This window comes from Amblyomma mixtum, chromosome 8, assembly GCF_055824585.1.
Source record: "Amblyomma mixtum isolate Tamu chromosome 8, ASM5582458v1, whole genome shotgun sequence".
NCBI lineage: Eukaryota > Metazoa > Arthropoda > Arachnida > Ixodida > Ixodidae > Amblyomma > Amblyomma mixtum.
Window position 1 is genome coordinate 34,578,090 of NC_143019.1, and position 22,961 is coordinate 34,601,050.

Below are 22,961 nucleotides of genomic sequence, written 5' to 3' on the forward strand. Positions count from 1 at the left end.
CAGTGTCCGCGCTCTTTGTGCCGGTACGAACCGGCGAGAGGGGGTCTTGCGCGCGGTTGACGTCTTGGCGGAAGGCCGCGTAGACACTTCGAGTGCCGGCACCTAGGGAAGACGCTTTCGTCGTCAAGGCAGCCGCGCAGGCGTTTCTCGAAGACCGGTGCCGAGGCATCACTCACCCACGAGGAGAGGATGCGGCCATGAGGGTCCACCTGCGTGAAAGACGGAGACACGTCTTTTGAGTGCAGAACTAACATGAGCTGCACCTTGTGTTCTTTCAGCTGAACTACGTGAAGTTTTGAAACACATATTTGTCCACTTTACATGGCCTGTTGCCCCGCCGGCAAGTGCTCCATTACTGCCTCATTGACGCGCTAAGAACAGGCTTACTCCTTAACTTATCGCGCTCCCCACCATAAAAAAGGTTCTTTCGTACGGCGACTTCGAACACGCTACTTTCTTTTCTCATCTGTCACTAGTTTTCAAATGCAAGATAGGTTAATATCTTTTTGGTGTACTCCATTTTATAGACATTTCTAAACATCTAACCGTTGAATTATTACCTCGCGGCATTATCGACTAAATTTTAACGACTCGCCACTACTCGATTTCTTTAACGCATTGAGGGTGGATAGTAGACAAAGGCAGGAATCTCTTTTCTTTCGATACCTGGAGTCCCCAAGAGCTACTAAAAATCTACTAGAGAAAAAAAAGAGTTTTCAAATCCATTCTATAGATATCAGCAGGAAAATGTTTCAGTCAACTCTCGCTTGGGAACAAATACATTCAAGACAGCATCGCCACTTTGATTGCCAAGTGCATTGGGGTAATGTCCACATAAGGAGGCTTTCATTCCTTAAATGGGTAGCTTTTTATTATTTCAACAATAAGACTACTAACAAAACGCTTAGCTGCTCATGGATTAGCTTCCGATTAGAGCGCTGAGCGTGTCTGATTCAGAGGTCCACGCCTAGTCCAAGCTAGAGAACTTAGGTCCGAGTCCGCTGCTTTGATCCCGGGCCCGGCCCAGGCCCGGCGAGTTTTCTTTGTTCCCGGCCAGTCTCAGCTTGTAAATCTCTGCATAACACCCGAGTCCAGCCCGGCCTAGGCCCACGGTGCCAGCTCAGCCAAGGGGACGAATTTCTCATTCTGTATAGATACGTACAAAGCCTACGCACTAGCGGACATGATCCAATACACCCCACACCAAACTGTCGCAAACTGCGTGTTGCACGGCTTTCCTGCTTTAGCTATCAACAAAAATTTAAGGAAATCATCCAAAAAAATTTCGTTCCCTAGATTTCACGTTTTATTCACACTTAGTAGTGAATAAAACAGGCATTGGCCCAGTAATTCATGGAGAGACCGCATTGGCATATCAGGCAGACTTTTTAAGATAAAAAGCTGTACATATCAAGGAGAATCGCCCGGTAAGCTCTGTTGTCTGTGCTGCGGTTTTCCGATTAGCTAGGAACGTTAGCGCCAAATCGGCAAATTCTTGACTTCAGCCAAGTCGACATATTGAGTCTTTCAAGAACTAGCGTCCGCTTATGCAGTAAATTCCGTTTGCTTCCGAGATTACTGTGCACATCTGACGTATTTCAGAATGAAACTTAGAATAAAAGGTCGTAATGCTGCCAAGTCCGAATCAAGGGTAGTTTCGACGTCGGATGAGATGTGGAGCATAAATTTATATATAGACTTAGAGTTTTATTTTCCAATCAGGCTTATTTTCACATCAAGGATGTGAGGAGCGGGGTCAAAAAGCCTATAGAGGCTTGACGGAGGTCCCCGCCCCCTTCAGCAGCTACATTGTGCACAAAAACCCGCAATCACACAACGCTACAGTACATGTTATGCCTGTAACACATTTAAATGAAGAGCAGATTGCACCGAAAATAAACATGTTCAGGGCATCAATAAGCACATAACCATCAAACATTCATGCCAAGAGGGAAGGCATAATAGCAGGCTGTGTTAGTACAGTAAAGAAAATTTTTTTGTCTAATTCTATTTGTATTTCTGTCTAATAAATGAAATAAGCAATATGACTATGTGTTTCTGAATGTGCGTAGTAACAGGTCATGGATTACTTACGTCCAGCCGGTTGAATTTTTGAAGAACAATAGGCGACGACTCCAAGCTGCTATGAATGCCCAAACGACAAAGTAAAATCTCTGCGATTGCACAGGCTTTGCGCGCTCACATGATCAAAACTTGATTAGGTGTTTCCCATGGCGGTTCCAGAGAATTGCGGTTTCGCGACGTCAAAGGGCGTGGGCGTGTTCGGTGAAGATATGGATAAGCACTCCTTATCTCTTGAGAGGATGATGGCGCATCGCCACCTGTCTTGAGTGTGCTGTGAACACAAAGCAAAAAGGGAGTCCACACAATGTGCGAGTATGTATCGAAGTTCCGGTGATAACGGCAGTCGTGGTTCTAGTTTGTCTCTCGGCATAGCGGCCAGCCGAAATGGCGGTTCAAGAGACATGTTGATAGGTGCTTTCGTTCCCTTAAAAGAAATATAGAACTCTGTCACTGACGTTGTTCCAGAAACATTACATTTGGGCCGCAGTGTTTGCGAGAGGTGGGCCCATGCGATCTAAGTGGATTTTTTAATCAGATAGTTAGAACGCGTATGTGGACGAAAAACCAGCAGTGGTCGTCGGTAGGTGAACAGACTCCGAGAAAGCAGAAAAAAAAATGGCTGAGGCTTAACTTGGTTAAGCCTGGAGAATGCGAAGCATCATCGTGTCGCGTAATTTGGAGGCGCACAACCACAGCGACGGCGCGAGATGGGCCCCCGTTTCTCCACTGTCGTGACGTCATCGTGTCACGTGGTGTGACGTCATGTATCACGTGATTTGGGGGCGCACAACCACAGCGACGGCGCGAGGTGGGCCGCCATTTCTGCACTGTCGTGACGTCATCGTGTCACGTGGTGTGACGGCATGTATCACGTGATTTGGAAGCGCACAACCACAGCGACGGCGCGAGGTGGGCCCCCGTTTCTCCACTGCCGTGACGTCATCATGTCACGTGGTGTGACGTCATGTATCACGTGATTTGGAGGCGCATAACCACGGTGAAGGGCTGAAGTGGTAGCTAAAGTAGTATGCTTCGCATAAAAACTATGTACTTACGGCCTCGAGAACGATTCCAACCAGCGGCACCGCGAACAGATCAGATTGGTGGCCACTGTTTAGACCACTCAGCCATCGGCGCTTTTTTCGTTAGCTGCCAAATTGGGGAACGAAGAAATATCAATGTACCAAACACACCTTTGGACAGAGCACGTTACATAACCTTTGTAAATGAAACTGAAATTTGGTTAATTAGTTAACGCTTCCGTTCTCGAAAGACTTTCTGCTGAAGGTTGCTATATCTTCAACGCTTCAATACATTTCTGGTAGCTTTTTCAAAATATGAATTTAGAGGCCAAGCATCGTTATCAGAATGTCCAGCTGTAATTCTAGATCGCGAAATGTGTGAAGGCCAGCAGCATTATCATATCTAGTGGCATGTCATCAAGATCTTCTACTGACATAAAACCTCATTCCATAGCATCTGCTGGACAGTCTTTTTGCAGTGTCGGTTGGAAAACGTCTAACAAAAAATAACCCTTCCACAGTCTAAAAAATATGCTCAATAGTCGGCAAATAAAAGAATGTGTGTTCTCCCCGACACGAAAAAAGTCCTTCTCCTCATGATAAGTCTTTAAGTCTAAAGGGCGCGTGTGTAATTTAAAGAAAAAAACTTTGATCCCACCGCAATTGCGGATTTTTGCACGCGGGTCTAGCATTATGGCCAGGGCCTTCACACCACAGGGACCGGTAACGGGATCTGCGGAAAGATTACACAGATCCTCATATAATTTTCTTTTCAGAGATACAGTGCTAAGACTCATGACAGAAGCGGGCTTAAGGAAACGGCAGGCTAAATACAGCTCTGTAAAGTAACCGAAACATCCACTAGATATTTGCGTGCTTGAGCGAATTAAATTCAGTAAATATCTGCCCAGCCTAGATTGATATAAAGTTCTCAAGAATGGGTCCGAAACGACTCGAAAGAAAAGAAATCTGGGGATCAATTATCGCAAGTATAAGATAACCGAACTGGATTCCCCACAGCGGACTTGCCGAAGGAGACTCGCTCTGTGCACTCTCTTCCATGCACATTCCCAAATGCAGTACTCGTCCGTCGCTGCAGCCTTTTGGCCCACGTGTTTACTGCTAGCCTGTCACGCTGTACTTTGAATATCGTCATATTCAGCCACCTTTATCCGTGCCTCCCGCCATGTGCTTCGTAAATCGTTTTCTTCATCAATACTCATCCGCTTCCAAATGCAAACATACGCGGCAGCATGGACCAAGAAAACAAAGAGCCAAGGAACTGCCATGTGTCGAGCACGCAGCATTTCACATGGAACGGCGGAACATTTGAACAACTTCAGCAGGGCAACAAATAAATTAAAATGCCATCGGTGTAAATGAATTCACTTCGTCAACTGAAAATGCTTACGTGACTGGTAGCTGGGGAAGAGCAACCTGGGGCGCACACTGCGCACCACTGGGAGCCCCTGCCATTGCAGGACAGTGCTTAACCACTGCACCACTGAGCCAGGAAAGGTATTAGGACTCCCAGAGATCAATAAATTCAAAGTAGAGAGGGACTTTGGGCACATACAGAAATTATGCACCTTTAGCATACTGTGTACCGTGTTACCGGTACCCGTACCGGAGTACCGAGAGCTTGCGCGCAGCCAGTACGCATGCGCAAATCTCCTTGGCGTCGCCAGATGGCGCCACATACCCGGCAGCTGTGCTCGCGCCCGCAGCGTCGGGACCAATCAGCGAGTGCTCACCGCCGGTGGGCGGGCTCCCGGTACTCCGGTAACGGTAACGGCAACACGGTACACGATATGCTAAAGGTGTCTATTAGCTCGTTGAGCTATCGCGTCATACCCTTAAAGTGTAGCTGAAGAGTGGCCTGCAATTTTTTCTTCATCACTCTAACTTCAGGTTACATCTTTTAGGATTTGTATATTTATCTGTACCTAAATTCTGCCTCATATTATCTGGCTATATTCTCATCCCTGTGAAGCTAATCCACACGTGCGTATCTCCCAAACTCCAGTGTACAACAACGACCAACACTGGCTGTGACTGTCAACTGTTCAAAGCCACTGACTCGGTTTATCAACCAAGTAGCAATTTTAACAGCCGCAATGCCTATCGCCATTTTAACAGGCATTTTTTTTCAGGGATGTGAAGGTACTGAAAGAGAACTGAGGATCTGGCCTTTAGTGCAGGATGGTACAAGTTTACAATAAGAAGGGCAAAACATGAATAAGTCGAACGAGAATTTAGGCAAAGTCGGTGTTCTGCATGGATTTATTGAACAATAAAGCGGGCCACAACCTTTTATAAACAAAACATAATCCACGTTGCCTACTTTTAGGAACTCATATTTGAAGAATTCGTCCTTGTGCTGGTTTATAAAATTCTGTGAAGCCAACCCAACACCTGTTGATTGAGCCACTTTGAAATAAACTGGCCTGTTTCTTGACCTTATGATTACAAGACCACTTTTGCGGTTACTACAAGTCAATCCCCGTCAAGGAAGATCCATATCTCTCCACAAGTCCATCACGTCCGATCCTTCAGTTTTCTTCTTAATCCATTCCTTTGTCTTCTCGATTTGGTCGGGCGTGAAGTGTGCCCTCCAGTCTCCAACGACGCCTTTCCGAATGAAGCCTTCACTTTTGTGGAACCCGCACGCAGGAGTACCAAGCTCACGGAGATATTCCACAGACTTAAGACACTTTTCTGGAGGCAAACTGAGCAGGTCCTTTATTAGCGTGGTCATGCTGTCGTTAAACACGTCCCTCATAATTTCCAAGCTGCAGTTGTCCATGATCCTGCGAAGTAAGGCCGAGTCATTTCGAAGCTCTTTTCCATATTCTTCTCCAAGGAAGTCCGCAATCTTTAGGACCCAGTGAGCTGCGTCATTCTTCAACTTTTCGTAAGTGAGGAATAGAAGGTTCGCCCTGTCCCGTTGCTCATACCACGAGTGGAGGTGATCGAAGTAATCTCCCCATGAGAGCTTCCCGTTGATGAACAGCTCATGGAACCTAGCGAACGACACGTCTTCCACAGATTTCGGCGTGTAACCCTTCTTTTGGTAGTAGAGAGAAACGCAAACGTCGTAGGGGTTCCTGGTGACGCAGATATACTTTGCATTTGCGGAATAGGGCGTCCACTGAAAAGGCAGGTGCACTTTCAAAGGACCAGGCCTGTCCATCTTCTCGGCCGCTTCTGCGCCCATCATCTCCAGGAAAGGAGAAGCGAGATAAAAGTCGAGTGCTGTTTTTGGAGGCTCACCCTTCCTCAAAATGTTGAGGACCAGGTACTGAGTCCAAGTCGTTCCACACTTTGGATACGTCGCGATGAAAACATCGTCCGGACGAGGCTTGTAAGAGAACACAGAACGTATGGTATCCTCGTGGAAACTCTTGTGTATCCAGAGGCCGTCCACATATCTGTAAGTTTTTAGGTCCATCGGTGCTTTTACTCTGCGCTGCTTTCTAGAATCTGAAAAAAAAACGAATGTTGAAAAAGCAGTTAGAGCCTTCATTGACGAGTGTCTTGTATCTCTAGCGTATGATGACATTTATTTCTGAACCCACTGAGGCGCAGTGATAGCAGCCATTTATCTTTTGTTCTACACTCTCAATAATTGCAAGATTTGGCAATTATGAGCTACCACACGTTGGCGCGTTGTTATTAGCCTTTTGAGCCTTGCTATGCTTTGAGAAGAGTAGGTGCAATAACACACATCCAGTACTCGAAAAATTGTAAGAAATTATGAATGCTGCAGGTCATCGCTAGTGCAGCCTGACTAAAGAACGGGAAAGCAATATGTCGTTCATGAGGAGCATCATCTAGGTTTTATGATATGGATTGACACTAGAAATGGCTAAGAATTTCAAGACAATATTGTTGTTAAGAAGGATGCCTTACACACTGACCATAAGCTTTGTAATAAAGAGAATTGGGGTTTGCTGCTCAGCGCGCCTCCCTTCTCGAGCGCTCCGACGTCAAGCCCATCACTTTGCCGTGCGCGACCAGCTGCTGTACCGTCGGAACTACCTCCCCAATGGTCGCAAATGGCTGCTCGTGATTCCAAGGCATCTCCGCTCCGCCATTTGTGCCAGTTACCACGATGACCCGCAATGCGCTCATGCCGGTCTCCTGAAAACTTTTACCCGCCTACGCCTTCGGTATTATTGGCGGGGCATGTACCGTTTCGTCCGCCTGTACGTACGCTCTTGCCTGGAATGTCAGCGTCGCAAGAACCCACCACCGCACTCACCTGCTCCTCTGCAACCTTTACCGTGTCCCGCCCGGCCATTCGACCGTGTTGGAATAGACCTTTATGGCCCTCTTCCCATCACTGCCGCGGGGCACCGCTGGATCATCGTCGCCATGGATCATCTCACGCGCTATGCCGAAACTGCCTCGTTGCCAGCTGCGACGGCCTCTGACGTAGCCGGTTTCATACTTCAGAACCTCATTCTTCGTCACGGTGTGCCTCAGGAATTGCTCAGCGACCGGGGTCGCGTCTTCTTGTCCGGCGTCATGGAAGCCCTCCTTCGGGAGTGACATATCGTTCACCGCACGACGTCTTCGTACCATCCGCAGACCAACGGCATGACCGAGCGCTTTAACCGGACCCTCGGAGACATGATAGCCAAGTACATTTCTGCCGATCACTCAGACTGGGACCGCGTTCTACCTTTCGTTACATACGCCTACAACTCTGCAACGCAAGCCACTACTGGTTTTTCCCCGTATTTTCTTCTGTACGGACGCGAGCCTTCCTCCATCATGGACACCATACTCCCTTACCGCCCCGATTCGTCCGAATTTACAACCGTCTCTCAGGCCGCTGCGCATGCCGAAGAATGCCGTCAACTCGCGCGTTCCTTTACTTCACACGACCAGCACCGTCAGAACAGCTCCCGCGCCGCTTCTCCCGGTCTGCCGCCGCATTATCTTCCGGACTCCTTGGTTTGGCTTTGGGTGCCCTCCTCCAGCCCAGGACAGTCTACAAAACTGCTGAGCAAATACCAGGGCCCCCATCGCGTTGTTCAGCAGACATCGCCAGTTAATTATCTTGTGGAGCCCATCACGCCTTCGTCGGACCATCGCCGCCGCGGCCGTGAAATCGTGCACTTAGACCGCCCGAAGCCTTACTACGACCCAGCTCTCGTCTCGTTCCCTTAGGCCGCCAGGATGGCGCCTTTTCACCCCGGGGGTATTGTAATAAAGAGAATTGGGGTTTGCTGCCTCAACGGCTAGCGCTGCCGAAGGAGAGGAAGATGACAGAAGACAGAAGACGAAGCTGACGAAGCTCGGGTGCGCGCTTGCGAACGCCGGCCTGCTGAGCAGCACTGCTGGGACAAGGACTGTGCCCGACCACAATAACTGTGCGAGTTTCCACATTACAGCTTATTTATTTTAGAACTGGGCTTGTTGAACAAAAACTCTTTCGGTCGTTGCTAGACGTTCATATTAAATAATCTAGAAGCCAGGTTTTGCACTTTTACTTTGTTATGAAGAAAAAATAAAAACTTGAGCATTGTGCGGCGAGGGGTAAATGGCTTGTTCCACTTGTTAGGGGGATTTCACACGCAATTTTGTTATGGCGGTAATCAGGCATTTTGAAACAACGATACATTTTTTGCAAACAAGGCGAAGGGACTCTTCGGAAGGAAGGAAGGAATAAGTTGGCGGATTACAAACGCCTGCTCTGGCGCCGGGGAGATTCATCAATGGGAGGATACGTCTCCCCTGTCTTCGATGCCCACCATTTTGGGAAGAGCTTGCAGGCACACAGTATAATGTATCGTGGGCGAGAAGATATTGCTTTGTACTTTGAATAAGGAAAGGCAATGCTACTTCAGTTGAATTCCTTTTCATGCATCCATATTTCCCTTTTGTGTGGAAGTTATATCAATTGGAAAATTATTTGTCAGACCAATTACCTTCCCCGCTACCTCTGCCAAAGAAAAATAGCTGATGTGGCATGGTTGTTTTCCGAATAAGTTTTACTTGCTTCTTTTTGTACTGTTAACACGATAAGGTCAAGTCCGCGTTACTCACAAAATCCGTCGTCGGCGTTCTGAGCCAAAAATTACCAGCATCACTCTGGCAGGTGGTCTCCAGAGAGCAACCAAGGAGGCAGGTGGGCTGTCTAGGTCACGTGACCTTGAGGCATCACCAAAACATGCTCGCAGGATAGTGGTCAAACTGCTTACCATGGCAGGGGAAAATTAAATTAATGATTGGTCGCTGGGGAATAAGAACCTGGGTCGCGCAAGGCTCGCCTCTGGGAGCACCTGCCATCGCAAGGTGATGGCGCATCGCTTAACCGCTGCAAAACTGCGCAAGCAGGGGTACGAGGACTGCAAAGGATCTATGAATGTAGCGTACAGAATGACCTGCTCCATATATAAGAATCAACGTGTTACGGTATCGCGGATACCCTTAAGGCGTTTCAATTGTCCCATCTATTATTTTTTACTTTATACTTGTATTTGTGATTGAAGCATGTGCTTCGCACAAATCGGTTGCAAGTGCTAAGGTTTCACAAACATTCACACAGAACTTCTTGCGCAAAAACGAGGCGAGACTATCATGACCCACAGATGTTATGTATTTCAATGATGTGCTAATATCGGTCACTTGTTTTGGCATAACAGGCTGTGAAAAAAAATGGCTGCCTTCTAAACCCCATTCTAAAAGAAGGAAATGCGGTGGAATTTAGGTTGCCTGCTATGATGTCTGACGTGGTTTTCTAAAGGTTTTGCAAATTTTCCGTCCAGCCTCCAAATCGAGCCGGTTTTCGGCCCTTGAAAATGTTCGGGTACCTTCAATTGATTTATCATATGGGATTGTACTAATCCTACCCACTAACATACCTTAATATACCCACTAGTCTCCACTAATCCATCTAGTCCATTTCCTGAGGTGCGCCTACCTCACAAAATAATAGTGGTTCTCCGTAATTTTTCGGAATGGGCCAACTTCCAAATTTTTGTCATCCTCAGATTTTCAGATTTGGCGGTGGCTTAAAATTGGTCTATTGGTGGTCACGTGGATATGATGACCCAAGACCCTCTCATTCGCATTCATAGATCGAGGGAAGCTCTCATACCAGTAATGGGTCTGTGGTGCAGCGGTTAGCTATCCGCGCCTGTCAATGCAGGTAGCCTTTTGCAAACACAGCCACCGTTCAGGCTAGTAACACGCAGGTTGCCCATCCCGGGCTGACGTAAGGCTGATGCATAGCGCCGCGGTTGGCTGGTGGCAGTTTCACTGCATTTGGCAACACTGGGCAGCGTGCTCGCAATCAGGCGGGCAGGTTGTGAGACGTCACAAGTTCACGTGACCCCTCTCAACCCATTAGGCAATTTCGTGGCAGAGAAGCTAGGAATGTTTTTTAGATGTCAACCTAAGTACTATCTGTTAAAAGTCAGGTATTGTTCCTGCTACCTTTATAATCAAACATTATGTAGCGTCAATTTTCTTTTGGGCGATAGTCACGAATCAGCAGCACTTCTTAATTAAATGCCGCACTAATTTCACTCTAATTCTTCATTGCAGCTTTTTTGACAGTAATTAATGATATTGACTTATTAGACTAGGTCCTGTTAAAAGCACAGCTCGCAACATCTATCCTGCGCTGGGATTATTCGTTGCCACTTGAATTTCAATGACGAATTCGCGCTGTTTTTAGTTATCAATAGCTCAAAGTTTTGCGGTGAGATTAAAACACACGAATACCTAGGAACTTCCCAGGCCTTTTACAGAGCGTATCTGCAGCAAAAAGTAGCAAAAGTCTGTGACATCAATCGCCATTGTTCTGGCTGCTATTGAAGAACAAAGGTAGCTCAAATGATATGACCAAGTATGCTTTCTTCTGCTATTGCAATTCCCATAGGGGTCGTCAGTAACTGAATTTGTAAGCAATGACAGTGTAAGTCGCTGTAAGCGTAGCATCCGGCATCGGTTCCTGTGCCACACATACTGCTGCGTCCATATTAATCTTTTGAGTGCTAAAATTGCAGTAAGTACCCAGCAGATTCGCGAGTTGGTCTAAGTGAGCTTTATTGCTTTCAGTGTCTAAATATTCCACCTAATAAAGTTGCCTTTGTTAAAATGTAACAAGGTGCTGTTTCTTGATGATCCGGTGCGGTTTCAGTAAATAGCCCTCCGCCATTCCGCCCATACTTTGCTGTCCAGTCTAACTTTGTTTTCGAGGAAACTTTTGACTTTAACTCTTACGCTTCCATGTTCGAACGTATAAACTGCTTGGTTTGATGACGCGTGGAGTCAGGTCTTGAATTCGAGGCTCTAAGAGCATTTCTACGCTGCGCCTTACTGCAAACACTGTGCTCTCTGACAGTAATATAGTCGGCACTTTTTAATTTGCCTCTATTCACAGTCACTTACCATACTCTTCCGAAACTTACGGATGCCCCTGCGGCACCTAAATATAACCCTTTAGATCATTCAAGAAAAGGTGTGGTTTTAACTTTTGACATATTCCATTTTATGGGCTCAAACAAGGCTTTTTTTCCTTGAGCTAAAAATTTTGTACCTCAGGATAAAGTATGACCTGGGGGACATAGGGCCATGAGCGGGAGCCATGCCTCTCAAAATGTTCCCGCCTTCAACCGGTGCGCGCACCAGTGATACGTTAGGTAGCGTTATTCTTCCTCTTTTACAGATTTTTACGGACGGTGGATATTATCATTCGTTACTTTTTTTAAACTTAAAAGAATATGCCATGCGGAATCAAGCGCACAGCTTTTGCTAAGCGTATTAAACAGCAATATATGCAATATCGTTGAGTTTGGCACATGATAGCCCTAGCTGCTTATGTGCCATTCAACTCAACACAACACAACAATACATGCAATATATAAAGATAAAACGCTGCACCGCGCAGCTCGTTCGTAACGAAGCGCCGAATGTTTACAATTTAATCGCCCGGTTGTTTTAAGCGTAAGGCTAAAGAAGAGTTGTTCATGTTTTCTACTTACTTTCTAACTGTTAGAAATTCACGCATGCTTCCTTGTCTTATCACAACACAAAATTTACATTTGCATCCGTTTGTCATCGTGAAAAAAACGTTTTTGTGTTTTTACTCCTAGTTGGCTGCCTTCTCCAAGGCACGTGTTGCAAACATATGCCTATTGTATGCCTCATCTGTTCTTCCTTGTTTTCTGATATTGTTTGTTAGTTCAAATTTTTCGGTGTCTTTTTGCTTCTTTAAAAGAGAGCTCATAATATTAGCACAATACTATATGTGAATCGCCGCGTCGAATTTACCTGCGCACGAAAAAATCTGTCCTAATGATTATCTTGTGTCATGTTGTTTCAGTTTCGATTTCCTCAGGCGAATAGCGACGTAATAAATGTTTTGTAAAGGTCAAATGAGGCATACAAAATCTGTGATGTTGTCGCTATTTCGTTTTCTTTAGCTCACTTCGACTTAATTTAATCCAGTTTTTTCGCTTTTGTAGGCTCCAATACCCAATATCCAGTATTCATTCCGCCGCCGATTTACAGTCCAAAGGGCTCATTTTTTACAGATATTTTTTTACTACATTACGGCACCTTGCACAAGTCCGAAGGCAAAAGGTGTCCAACCAGTGCTTAAGACTCTGAGGGTAGGCAAAGCGCTGGTATCACAAAACCTCGTGATATAATAAGCACTGGGAGTCGCTTGTTCGCTTGAATCATCCATTCATAGATGGTATTCAATCCTGCAACCCGCAGAACTGTGGGGCCGCCGTATACAAAGAAAAGAATTTCAGAGGTTCACACGCTGATGATGATGGTTTTGTTTATGGTTTAATGGGGTTTAATGAAGCTTCGTATGTTTTTTAATGAAGACTAACTACGTTTCGTTTGGAATCCCCGGTCACAATTCGCTTGAGTGATCGCTTTACAGACGAGCACCCAAGGCGTTACTTTTGAATGTTTTTTTTTACCCTGGGATGGCATGTACACGTCAGCTGTGGCACACACACAGCGCTGGCTGGATCTTACTTGTCTGGTTCAATCTGTGCTAGCCCTATGTCCACATACAATATAAAGGCGATGACAGTGTAAATAACCACCACACATAACACTGGTGTGCCCCTACCTCTATCATTCTTCCTGATTCTTTTCTCGCACTTAACAACCACGATGACTGCCTTCATTTGATTACATGATCATATCTACGTGTTTCAACGGAGATACTTACTACCTTCTTTTAGATGCGGTTTCACTAACATTTACGTACGTTTGTTTTTAATTTTACCGAAACTTAATAAAAATTAGTTCTGATTTTTGAAAGAGGAGTATTTTTAACGCTAATATAGCAGTATCTAAGACCTTTATTTCAATATGAAAACCTCGGTCGCAACAGAACAGTGCCTTTTATAGGGTTTCTCTTTTTAATGATCGTAACAGACATTTTTGCAGTGGTGTGAAGGCGCTGTAACGGAGCTTAGCAGTGGACCATAGGGTGTCGTGGAGAGAGAACTGACTTTATGTGAGAAAAAAACGTGAATACGTAGACCGAAGGATAAATCCCAGTCGGATAATCACAAACCTTAATATAAAAAACATGCAATATTGCCTACTAATATGGGATTAATATTCCTAGGCTTGCGGCGTGTGCTGCTGCTTAGGAGCTCCGCCTAAGCCGACCTGACCCATATTCGTTTATGAATCTTGAAATAAAATCATCTTTTTTCTGCAGGGTACTGTGAATCCAGGCCAGCTTTACGATTCCTACAAGTCGGTCGAGTCAGGGAAGGTCCATATCTCTCCACAAGTCCATCACGTCCGATCCTTCAGTTTTCTTCTTAATCCACTCCTTTGTCTTCTCGATTTGGTCTGGCGTGAAGTGGGCCCTCCAGTCTCCAACTGTGCCTTTCCGAATAAATTTCTCACTTTCGTGGCACCCGCCTGCAGGAGTGTCACGTTCGCGGTAAACTTCCACAGACTTAAGAGCCTTCTCTGGAGGCAAACTGAGCAGGTCCTTTAATAGCGTAGTCTTGGTGTCATTAAACACGTCTTTCATATATTCCAAGCTGCAGTTGTCAATGATCTTGCGAAGTAGCGTCGAATCTTTTCTGAGCTCTTCGCCATATTCTTCTCCAAGAAAGTCCGCAATCTTTAGGACCCAATTGGTTGTGTCCTTCTTCAACTTTTCGTAAGTGAAGAAAAGAACGTTCGCCCTGTCCCGTTGTTCATAACAAGAGAGGAGGTGATCGAAGTAGTCACCCCATGAGAGCTTGCCGGTGATGAACAGCTCATGGAACCTAGCGAACGACACGTCTTTCTCAGATTTCGGAGTGAAGCCCTTCATGTGGTAGTAAAAAGAGACGCAAACGTCATAGGGGTTCCTGGTGACGCAAATATACTTTGCATTTGCGGAATAGGAAGTCCACTGAAAAGGCAGATGCACTTTCAAAAGACCAGGCCTGACCATTTTCTCGGCCGCTTCTGCGCCCATCATCTCCAGAAAAGGAGAAGTGAGATAAAAGTCCAGCGTTGTTTTCGGGGGGTCGCCCTTTTTCAAAATGTTAAGGACAAGGTACTGAGTCCAAGTAGTTCCGCACTTTGGATACGTCGCGATGAAAATATCGTCCGGACGTGGCTTGTAAGAAAACGCAGAACGTAAGTTGTCCTCGTGGAAAATCTTGTGCATCCAGAGGCCATCCACATATCGGTAAGACTCTATGTTCATTGTGCGTTTATTCGGCGCTCCTTTCTGCAATGAAAAGAAAAAAAATGTTTATAAATCTAGTTTGATACTTGGGTAGCCGTACGGCTGCTACACAGCACCTGTACAAGGATGAGATAAGATGTAACAACACAGCGCTGTGTCTTGTCTCACGTTCCCACGTCCTTGTGATAGCTAACTACGTAGTACCAACTCCTCCATAAATTTACGTTGCTTTAGTTCTGTTAACCAGTTTCTTAGCAGCTGTAGCGCTGGATGTTTTCTTTTTTCTAAAACCATAAACACGTAGTTTAGGAGGAAATCAGCTCCTCTTCCTTCGGGACTCTAAGCGCAAGGATTGGCCAATTCTGATGTAGCACGAGTTTCTGTAGGGTCAAAAGTGTTTTAAGCCTAATGATGTTCTGACAAGACTGCAGCCATAACTCAAAACTAGTATTGGTTGGCATATTGCAAGACTGAGCGCAGGATCGCAGGACCTGTTCTTAAATTCGATGTTATGTGCAGGTAAGACAGGACAGCGGAATTCATTATCCGTTCTCGGCACGTTATTGCACTCTTATAATTGACCACCTTGCAGGCTTGGGTTGTCGTTGCTACTGAAAGTCATCAGAGTGAATGCGAAATTGTCTGGTTTCGGTGCAGCTGGCTTGAAAGCCGTGCAAGCTGGAACACTATCATAAAAAGACAATTAAACAGCGACTACTGGCCTGATTGATGTAAACGGCAGTAATAAAGTAAAATCATGACCATGTGCTTACGATGCAATTCAACACATTTTCTTACCAGAACAGAAAACAATCGTCATTTGAAAGAGACGTTCGACTCTTTTGCAGCAGATTAACAACTGTGCGTACGCAACGCCTTTTTGGAAACACCGATGTCCATAAACGTGATGCATTGGGCACTTTGTAGTTCGACTTAATTCATATTCAGTAATTATAACTGGTCGAAACTTCGAAACACGCATACGACGCATATATATCATTTCAGATAACTAAACAAAATACATGGTTTGAAGGCTCATATGTTCCACTCATCCGATTCAAGCAAACGTTTTTCTATGAGCTAAAAATGTTGCATCTCAAGAGGAGTCATGATCGTGAAGATACAGTGCAGTGACGGTCGAGAACCTATTTCAACTGACATTTTTCACGTTTAAACAGACACCGCCGCAAATTGCAAATTAGGAAACTTTATTCTTTCTTTTTCTTGTTGTTTTACGGATTGCGGCCGTAAAATTCGTCGCACTTGTAAAAATTTAAAGTAATATGATATACCTTCCGAGTTTAAACACGCTCGTTGCGTCCATTAAGAAGAAATACCTGCATTAACTTAAGTTAAATTGTGTCACAAGAACAATTTTTTGTAACCTATTAGAGAATGTAGATATCTTTTTTTTTGTTTTGCGCAGTCGCTTCCGCGGGCCCACAGTGTAAGGAGCTACTTCTTACACCGTGTTTCAGCTTAGCGTGAATGACCAGTTCAATTTTTGCCTCCTTCACATAATTTGTTAGCATTTTTCGCTTATTTCTTTCTGGTATGACACCATCAATTTTATGATAACACCTATTTTTCATCCAAAAAGCCGGAATGGGTGTTTTTTGCTGACACATGCCCTTATAGCATTAAACTCAGTGTAGCAAGCTGCTGCATATTTTTCTTCATATTTTATACCTCGCGCTCGAAGATGGCTTGTTAGTAATGTTAGTAATATTCAATGTATTTAAACTAACATTTAATAATTCTCTAAAGTAATAAATTATTCTAAAGCGCCATCAAGAAACAAACTTCGCATACATGGTCTGCAGCGTAACAGAGTTACCTACTCGCTGTGGTAAGAACTGAAGAAGGTAAAACAAATTTATAACAGTTATAAACACGTGTTACAAACGGAAGTAATTCAATCATGTCGACATATTTTGTGCTCAGGCTTGTTCTCTCAGTAAATGTATGGACAACATTTCTGAACTGAAAATACAAGGGAAGCATCAGGTCTGGTCTGCTTAACCACGAATGTTTAAGTTGTAGTTGGATTAACGGATTGCTGTATTTTTACATAGTAATCTGCACAGTATAATGGAGCAGTGAAAGCGTAGTCCTTGAACAACCATGAACTCAACTAGGCGTATTTATGTAGCTCGTAAACGTTACGCACGAAAGTCAAAGTTTTTTTTTATTAGAACAGCGCAATTTCCAGAAGCACTGTTTTCATTAGATAGATTAAAATATTTTTCTGCTCTTGCTCGTTCATACACATAAAGCCCTACGTGTGGTAACCACATGAGCCAGCATGGAGTATTTCGTCTGTCATGCACTGTGCATGTAGAGCCAAAAAGATCATGCCGCGCTTATCAAGTTGTTACTGAGTCACAAGCGCAACATATTCTACAGAGAACCAATAAACGGGTAGAGGAAATGCCGTTCAAATTGCATGCATAATTTAGAAACTTTATTTAACTCATTCGGATTAATTTTCTGGCCTCGTATTGTGTAAAAAGACCGGCTGCCAGCAGTAACGTTCAGTCAACTACAGCGTGAAAGTCTGCGCAGTGACGCAATGCGGTACTTACGAGAAGTGGGCTGCAGGCCTAGTGAGCAGAGTTCAAACAGCGACGCCTCCCGAAGCGCCCGAAGTCTTCCAGTCGAGCGTTCAAAGTGAGAAGATGCATCCCAGAATGCCGTCTCCAGATAACGATGCCTCCGCCAAAAACAGGGCTGGGTGCCTCAAGGAAGGCTGATAAGGTATATGCTGTGGCTTATTCTATATCTTAGCCGGGCTGGCAGAGATGGCATATTATCTTTGTATTTCGCGTGTCGTGCCAAAAGCGCAAACAATGCAAGATTGTGCCAGAGAGTTGTCGCCATATTTAGGAGGTCATAGAAATGGCGACATTCAGCCTCACGAAGCCTTGCGTGCAACGTGCTACCAGTGAGAGATTCTGAGGAAAAGTGTTAAATAGGTTGATTCAAAAATACAGTTAAGGCAAGATGGTTCACGCTCTCATGGTTCACGCTTTTTTCTTGTTTCAAGTGTCTATTTTGTTCATTGTTCTGCACGTGACAATTGACAGTTGACTGCTCTTTTCAGAGGACTGTTTTATCAATTTTTGTAAAACTATGTGCTGCGCAAGTGCTTGCTGTCTGGGTGGCGGGAGCTTTGTCAAGCTGCAACTAAGCAGCTTTTTCTTCCGTCACCTTTTTTTGCTCAAGCAAAATAAAGAAACTTCTTCTTCACATCGGGAAGAAACAGAGCAAAGTGTAGTCCACAAACTCAAGGCTCACTCACAATAGGCAGGGCGATTTCACATATCGCCACTCTTGAGCATATCTTGGTAGTCATCCTCACTGAATAAAACGCCTTTTTACTTCAAGAAAGATATTTTTGCAATAATGTTAGGCTTATCTATGTGTACCAAGGGGATTTCTTGAAGCTGGAACAGATGTATTTAAAACAGTATCGCAAATTATTTTCTGTGTTCCGGATTGATTCATTCGAACGGAGCTTAGGGAACTAACATATTGTTATCTACGGACAATAATGCGCAATTTATGTAAGTGCGAAAAAAATATTGTAAAAGAGTTTCGAGTTTCATGCTTTTTCTATTTCGATTTCTACAGGGAATGGTAGCCACGATAGGAGAGTTCAGTTCGTGTAAACCAGGTACGGGGTTCGATTCCCAGTGCCACCGGCTACCCACCGGTGTTACAGTGGGTACAAGTATTCCGCTGGTCTGGTGCTCGGCTTATTTAGGGTGAAATGTTTGGGAAATGGGTTTCGGACCCCACCTTGAGTAAAAAAAAAACCTTATACGATGGCGCTCTTTGGCCACAGACGCCCGTGCGCCATAACAATCCATCATCAAGTCGTGTCAAGTAAGACCTGCAATATCTGCGGTGCGATCGCTGTTACGGCGGTTGAATTCGCTAGGACCTACTTAAAGTCCCTTTTCTGTTATTTTGATTTTTTTGTTTTTCGCTGCAATTTATTTATTTATGTTTACAACTTTCATGCCAGCCTGGCCGAAAATGCGTAATGAAACCGAGTTAAGAAGCAGAGTAAGGCCACAGTTTTTTTTATGCCACATGTCACATGTATGCGGAACACTAACTTTCAAGTCATTATCATACTCGGCTGTTCAAGCTGAAACGAGAGAACATGAGAGAACTTTCGTAGTTATTATTTAAGCCAGACCTTCTGCAATCGCCAAGTTGCTTTGGTGGTCTCCTCACCTCTAGGTCATATGGGAAGTTCCGTTTTCTATTTATTTACTTCAGTGCGAAATCAAATTTTAAAAAATGAAACACCGTGGAGTGCCATTCGGTAAAGATCCTTGAGAGTTTGTAGTGGAAAAAACAAATAGCGCACAAAAAAAACAAGGAAGTCAGCTGAAAAGAAACTGCGCAATATCGCACCGGTCGCGCAAAATATACTAAAACAACATGGCCTCGTTTCCCGCACTTGGCGGGTTTCCAAACCACAAAACAAGGATGTGCGTTTACACGACCGTGTGTGCACCTGTAGATCTGTTCCATTTCTCTATATATCATGCTGCGGTACGGACAAATATGCGTGCGCTTCCCCGCGAATGGATGTTTACCGTAGCGGCAATGACTGGTGGTGTAGGAATTCAGGCTGTGCGTTTTAGAGCTGCCGCCTATTACTCGCGCCTCTTTTTATCTATAGTATACCTGAACATCTGAGATCCATAAACATCCCATTCCGAGCCCTGGGGGATCACAGCTGCGTAGCTCATGGACAAGCTACGTCTACTTTAGAGAGCTACAAATCACGTTGAAAACAGCCACGTAGTCCAGGTAGTATCTCTAGCAAACTCGCGTAGGCAGTACTTCTTGTCTAAGGTACCAAAGTCGCCACTAGAGCCAGCGTCTCCGCTGCTCTGTCGTGTTCTGGCGTTGAGGAGGTTTATATGAAGTACTAAGGCACTAATTACTCATTGGCATTCACCAAAGCGCAGCCGTACGGCTTCAAAAGAAAGCTATACAGCTTTCTCAGAAACCTCGTAGTTTAAAGAAAAATCCGTTGTCGTCCGGGATTCGAACTCGGCCCACTGCTTCACCGGAGCAGTAGCTCTACCAACTGAGCTAACCAGGACGGCAAGCATATGGTAGGGCGAGACCGAATTGATCATCTACCCGCCGCGGTAGCTCAGGGGTTATGGCGCTCGGCTGCTTAACCGAAAGACGCGGGTTCAATCCCGGTCACGGTGGCCGAATTTCGATGGAGGCGAAATTCTAGAGGCTCATGTACTGTGCGATGTCAGTTCACGTTAAAGAACCCCAAGAGGTCGAAATTTCTGGAGTCCTTCACTACGGCGTCCCTTATAGGCTGAGTCGCAATGGGACGTCAAACCATAATACACCAAACCAAATTGAATTGATGAATAACTCGAAGTAGGAGCAGTGTTGGTCAAATTCCCCATGGTGGAGTAGCTTTGTAATAAGAGAGCAATTACTCACTGGTAGAGCGACTGCTCCGGTGAAGCGGTGGTCCCAGGTTCAAACCTTGGACCAGAATGGATTTTTCTTCAGCTACGAGGTTTTCTGAGAAAACTGTAAAGCTTTCCTTTGTAGCCGTATGGCTGCGCTTCAGTTCATGCCAGTGAGTAATTACTCGCTTATTGGAAAGCTACTCAACTTTGGGGGATTCCCCTAAACATCTGACTATTATATGAGGTACCTTCCGTGTGGATTCACAACGATTCTCTACTCACTGCGCCATGGCTGGCAGTGTGGAGAAGTATCCAAATGTGAAATGGAAAGAGAGTAGAGAGGGAAGTGTGGTCCTATTATTTCGAGGGCAGTAATCATAAGTGTTTTGCATCGGAAGGTTTCCAATTAGTGTCGTACCACGCGGTGCAGGTGAATCAAGCTATCTCACGTGTGAACTATAAAGTTGCACTTGGAGCATTCATGCTGATAATTTGACTCTGATAGCTCTGACTCCACTAGCAACGTCGTTAGAAATCCATGTCCCTAGCTACATTTGCTTGCGTTGGTCGCACAAGATTGGTTGCATTGATTGAGATTGCAGAACAATGCTTCTGAATTTTTAGAACGGTTTTTGGATAGTTTCGTTTTTATGTAAATTGAATTTGGTTTTTATCCATGCACTGTAACATGATGGCATTGTTTCACAGATTTGCCGAGTTTCTTCCTGTTCTGTTTCGCGAGAATTGTTCTCTTGGGCTGCATTCTTACTGTTGCGCTCATTGCTGTGCGATGTCGTGTTTGTTCTGTTTCATCATCGCATTGTTCAGTCACAATTCCGTCGAGCTTTCTTTGGCCGTTGCCATCATGTTCCCATCATAAAACTGCCATCGTGAAACTCATGCGAGTTTCAGAGTTTCTTGACGTTTGCGCCAGCGTGCGTTCGTTGTTTTCGACGACAGCGTATACAGCTCGTTCGGTCGAAAAGCCGTCACCGTAACCTAGGATTGACGGGAAGGCCTCGCAAACGTAACGGAAATATTCCATGAATTTTCAAAACAAAAAAGAAATTCGGCCACATTGGCGTTCGAATCTAGTCTGTCTGCGTGACAAGCGGGCATACAGCACAGCTGCAACAAATAGTCTTTTTTTTTAGAAAATATATGTCACAAAAAGATCATTCGTTCAGATGTGTTAGAGGGGCACCAAGTGAACGCGTTGTGGTGTGTATGACAGTAAAGCGTTGGGGATGTGTACTTACATTATAGCAGTCACCAAACATAAAACCAAATATAAACAAGGGAACAAAGCGTGAGAAAAGGAAGAAAAATCGCTATAACCTCTATTCGTAAGGCGTAGCATAACCGTCCTTCTAATTTTAGTTAGCCAATGTGAACTGTGTCAGTGTCAATCGTGTCTGTCACTGAGGTGCCGTCGTAGGAATGGACGGAACAATTCCACCTCCAGCCGAGTAACCTACACGAGATAAGTTCCTTTACCATGAATGTCTGCCAAGCTGAATTTGCTTTTGAGAATACCCCAAGGAGAAACCCCCTCCCCCTTTTTTTTTACCGTCACCTATCGCGCTGCTCGTCATACTAGTCCCAACAGCTTGAAGAGGGCAGTGAAACTGGCAGGTAGCAGCAGGCTAAGGATTCCACGATCGAGTGTCTGCAATCAAGGCTGGTCTGGTTCACAAGACTATGGAAGCGATTGAGTCTCATTAATTGCTTCTCCATGAGGAGGACACAGGTTTCAAAGAAAATGTGACTTAACTGACTGACATAAGCGAAAAATCTGAATTGTTTTAATGTGGAGACGATTTAATAAATAAGCGATGTAAGCTTTGTATATAAAAGTTAAGAGTCGAACATCAACATATTTGAGCTGCTGCTTTGGCGCGTTCAGTTAAAACGCAATCCAACGAAGCTCGATTGCGCCATTTTCTCTGTGTAATAAACAAACATTGATTCCCCGGAAAATACACATAGGGGACCAAACAAACGACCACTATATTCGATTTAAAGAATTTTTTCTGTAATAAATGAGTAAAAGAAAGGCATTTCTCACTTGTTTTGGCTACGATGTATTGCAGCTTGATGGCAGTGTGCTAGCAATAGCATCTAAGCGCCCAAGCCATGGCCCTGGTATTGTTTTAATGAGGCCGCAAGTTGCGCAGAACATGGACCCGGAAGTCGGTGGCGCCCTCCATTTTGCATTCAAATATGTTTTACCAGATGGCGTTTTCATAGCCGAGCGATTTGTGCTGCTTTCACAGACGTTTCGTACGCGTAGTCATGGGTTGTCGGCAAATATGATGCCGCGGTGGTTTTTGAGTGCAACTAAGTGAGGATTTTAGATTTCGAAGTGCGGAAAAATGCCTTCTTCGATCTTAAGAATTTGCCGATTCGAAGAAATAATTCGTGGCTCCTCTTGACTTTTTACATCGCTTTTTAGCTGTGCGCAAGTAAGGGCTGGATGATATGAGTATTTTGCACTGGTGTATCCCTTCTCGGTTTAAATCATAAAACTTTCAATCGGCGATCTGTCAGGTGCATGTGCAAGTAATGACTTAATGACGCAACACATTTTCACATCATGCTCGAACGTTTCCAGCGTTGTTAGATTTGGAAACTTAATGCTATAGATATATACATTACATGACTCAATGGTTTTAAATAGACGTTTTCTTTCTTCAAAGT

General features: G+C 44.7%; 4 protein-coding genes across 5 annotated transcripts in view; 1 reads left to right on the top strand and 3 right to left on the bottom strand.

Annotated features, from left to right (window-relative positions):
- LOC149332016 (sulfotransferase 1C2-like) overlaps positions 1-2,230 on the bottom strand; it is a 32,779-nt gene extending 30,549 nt beyond the window's left edge. Inside the window, exons 1-2 of one of the 2 annotated variants that reach the window (XM_089556994.1) lie at positions 2,095-2,230; positions 177-209 (exon numbers count right to left, since the gene is read on the bottom strand). In XM_089556994.1, the coding sequence (XP_089413120.1) occupies positions 177-199 (23 nt within the window). In that variant the 5' untranslated portion in view covers positions 200-209; positions 2,095-2,230. Of the gene's footprint in view, positions 1-31; positions 38-176; positions 210-2,094 lie in introns of those variants that run through there. The other variant, XM_089556996.1, reaches the window with a different exon arrangement.
- LOC149332012 (sulfotransferase 2A1-like) overlaps positions 1-22,961 on the top strand; it is a 252,829-nt gene that overhangs the window by 111,874 nt on the left and 117,994 nt on the right. The window lies entirely within an intron of this gene.
- On the bottom strand, positions 5,373-22,397 carry LOC149332019 (sulfotransferase 1C2-like). The gene is made up of 2 exons (XM_089556993.1): positions 22,330-22,397; positions 5,373-6,590 (listed from the first exon to the last, which is right to left on the bottom strand). The coding sequence occupies exon 2, from the start codon at positions 6,556-6,558 to the stop codon at positions 5,614-5,616; it is 945 nt and encodes a 314-aa protein (XP_089413119.1). The 5' UTR covers positions 6,559-6,590; positions 22,330-22,397; the 3' UTR covers positions 5,373-5,613.
- LOC149332020 (sulfotransferase 1C2-like) lies at positions 13,108-17,627 on the bottom strand. The gene is made up of 2 exons (XM_089555655.1): positions 17,382-17,627; positions 13,108-14,838 (listed from the first exon to the last, which is right to left on the bottom strand). The coding sequence occupies exon 2, from the start codon at positions 14,812-14,814 to the stop codon at positions 13,870-13,872; it is 945 nt and encodes a 314-aa protein (XP_089411781.1). The 5' UTR covers positions 14,815-14,838; positions 17,382-17,627; the 3' UTR covers positions 13,108-13,869.

Excerpts from the sequence above, each read along its gene's own strand:
- LOC149332020 (XM_089555655.1), bottom strand. The coding sequence starts at position 14,814 with ATGAACATAGAGTCTTACCGATATGTGGATGGCCTCTGGATGCACAAG.
- LOC149332019 (XM_089556993.1), bottom strand. The coding sequence starts at position 6,558 with ATGGACCTAAAAACTTACAGATATGTGGACGGCCTCTGGATACACAAG.